Here is a 2638-nt window from a genome sequence, read left to right as displayed (position 1 = left end):
TTTAAAAAAACGACTTCGTGAATTTTTCTCATTTATTTAAAGTTTAACGAGAAAGAAAATTATTTTTTGTCAAGTTAAATTTTAATCGATTTCTTTTTTTTGATCATATTACCCATTATTTATTTGGAAGAAAATAAATTTGTTTCTGTGAAATTTTAGAAATTTTTTCTGTTTTTAAATTTATTTAAATATTTTGATTTCGATATGGCTGGTGGAAAGAAACATCAAAATAATCCTGTCTCAGAAAATTTGGAAAAACTGATTCAGCGAAAAGCCAAAGTTGTTGAAAATATTGAAAGAATAAAAAGGTCAATTATTGAAAAGACTATTTCTTTCAATACCTTTGAGATCGATTGTCGATTGGAAATTTTAAAAGACCATATCGCTCAAGCTATGGAGTTTCAGTCGGAATTGGATATTTTAGATCCGACAAATGACGACAGATCCGAGCTTGAAGATTTATGTGTTACCACGAAGTCTCTATTGTTAAGTCTTCAGGCCAAGAATAGAAGACCGAGCTTGCAGGAAACTTCATTCATGCAACCTCATCATTCTAGGCTTCCAAATATGCGGCTCCCTAAATTCAGCGGAAAATATTCCGATTATAAAAATTTTATGAGCTTGTTTGAGAATTTGGTACACAATGATCATACATTGACAGATATTGAGAAATTTAACCATCTTATATCATGTTTAACTGATGAGGCTTTAGGAACAGTTAAAGCTTTTCAAGTAACTGAAGAAAATTACCCCAAGGCATTAGCGAGCTTGAAAAAAGTTTATGATAATGACTGTCTAATTTTTCTGAAAAATATTTCAAAATTATTCGATCTCCCTGAGATTAGTAACCCTTCAGCTCCAGCTTTGAGAAACATGATTGACACGGTTTCCGCCATTTATGATTCTTTATTGTCAATTGGCGATGATAAAAAGATTTCTAATGCGATTTTAATTCATCTAGTGATGTCGAAAGTTGATCCAGTCACTAAATCCAAATGGGAAGAACAGCTTGATTTCGAAAAGCTCCCACTTTGGTCTGACTGCGAGGCCATGTTAAACAAAAGGTACCAGCACATTTCGGCTGATGAATCTTCGGGTTCAAAGCCCAAAAACTCTAAAAATAAAAATGAATTCGTGCCTAAGAAACATTCGAAGACATCACTATCTGTAACAAAATCGAAACAACCTGTTGAAAAATGTCTATTCTGTAAATCTGCTGAGCATAATATATACAATTGCTCCTTTTTCGCAACAGTGCCAGTTCTTCAAAGGTTTGACTTTATAAAAGCTGCACCTGCATGTATAAATTGCCTTAAAAAAGGTCACACCGTAGCGAGATGTAGTTCTCAAAAGTGCAGAGTTTGCGGCGGAGCACATAACAAGCTTTTGCATCGCTATAGTTCTGAAACTCAAAGTGCGAATACTGCGTCGAATTTTTCGCCAGATCTTCCATCAACTTCTAATGCTGCAGTAAATCATTCAGCATCTGATGTGAATGTTATTCTTGCCACAGCTGTGGTAAAAGTAAAATGTAGTTCTGGTGATTACATACTTGCAAGAGCATTATTAGATTCCGGTTCACAGACAAATTTGATTACCGAGGAACTTGCTCAAAGGCTTAGAATAAAACGAAAAGGAGGCAGATTAAATTTAACAGGCATTGGTGAAGTTAGTTCTGTAGCTAAAACTAATATAGAGATCTCCGTTATGTCGAGGGTTAATTCCACTCAATTCTCTTCAAAGTTTTGGGTGTTGAGTTCAATTACGAATTTCCAACCTGATCGCAGGATTTGCACTACTAATTGGAATATTCCAAGAAATGTTGAATTGGCAGATCCTGAATTTTATAAACCTCAGAAAGTAGATTTGTTAATTGGTGGTGAAATGTTCTTTGAACTATTATGTGTTGGACAAATTAAGTCTAATCCGAGCCTACCAGTTCTTCAGAAAACATCTCTTGGCTGGATTGTTGCTGGAAAATGTGATCAGTCAAAGGGCTCTAGTTCAAAAATATGTCATGTTAGCAACATTATAGAAAACGAGGAAGCTATTGATTCAATTGTACGTAAATTTTGGGAACTTGAAGAAGTTTCTCATGAACAAACATGGATTTATAATGAGGAACAGCAAAAATGTGAGGACAATTTTAAGAATTCGGTTCGACGTTTACCGTCAGGACGTTTTGAAGTCTCACTTCCTTTCAAATCGGATACTAATCTTTTAGGGTCATCTTTTGATACTGCCAAACGGCGATATTTAGCGCTTGAGCGCAAACTTTCTAATGACGAAAATATGAGAGAAATGTATCACGATTTTATGAAAGAGTAGACCTCAAAGTTCGTGTAGTTTTTGATGCTTCGTGTCGTACTTCTTCACGGACTTCGCTCAATGATATATTAATGGTTGGGCCTACTGTGCAGGAAGATTTATATGCGACTCTTATCCGTTTTCGTTATCATAAATTTGTGATCACTGCTGATATTGAAAAAATGTACCGCCAAGTTTTGGTTGGCGATAATGATAGAAATTTTCAAATGATCCTTTGGAGACAAAATTCTTCTGATCCGCTACAGGTGTTCCGTTTAAACACCGTAACTTATGGTACTTCTTCTGCACCGTTTTTAGCGATCAGATGTTT

General features: G+C 35.1%; 1 protein-coding gene across 1 annotated transcript; it reads left to right on the top strand.

Annotated features, from left to right (window-relative positions):
- Positions 1-204: 204 nt before the first annotated feature.
- On the top strand, positions 205-2328 carry LOC135961383 (uncharacterized). The gene has a single exon (XM_065512883.1). The coding sequence runs from the start codon at positions 205-207 to the stop codon at positions 2326-2328; it is 2124 nt and encodes a 707-aa protein (XP_065368955.1).
- The last annotated feature ends 310 nt before the right edge of the window (positions 2329-2638 follow it).

Source organism: Calliphora vicina, chromosome 5 (genome assembly GCF_958450345.1).
Source record: "Calliphora vicina chromosome 5, idCalVici1.1, whole genome shotgun sequence".
NCBI classification, from domain to species: domain Eukaryota; kingdom Metazoa; phylum Arthropoda; class Insecta; order Diptera; family Calliphoridae; genus Calliphora; species Calliphora vicina.
The sequence above is the reverse complement of the archived record's forward strand: the minus strand, read 5'-3'. Positions and strand labels throughout refer to the sequence as shown.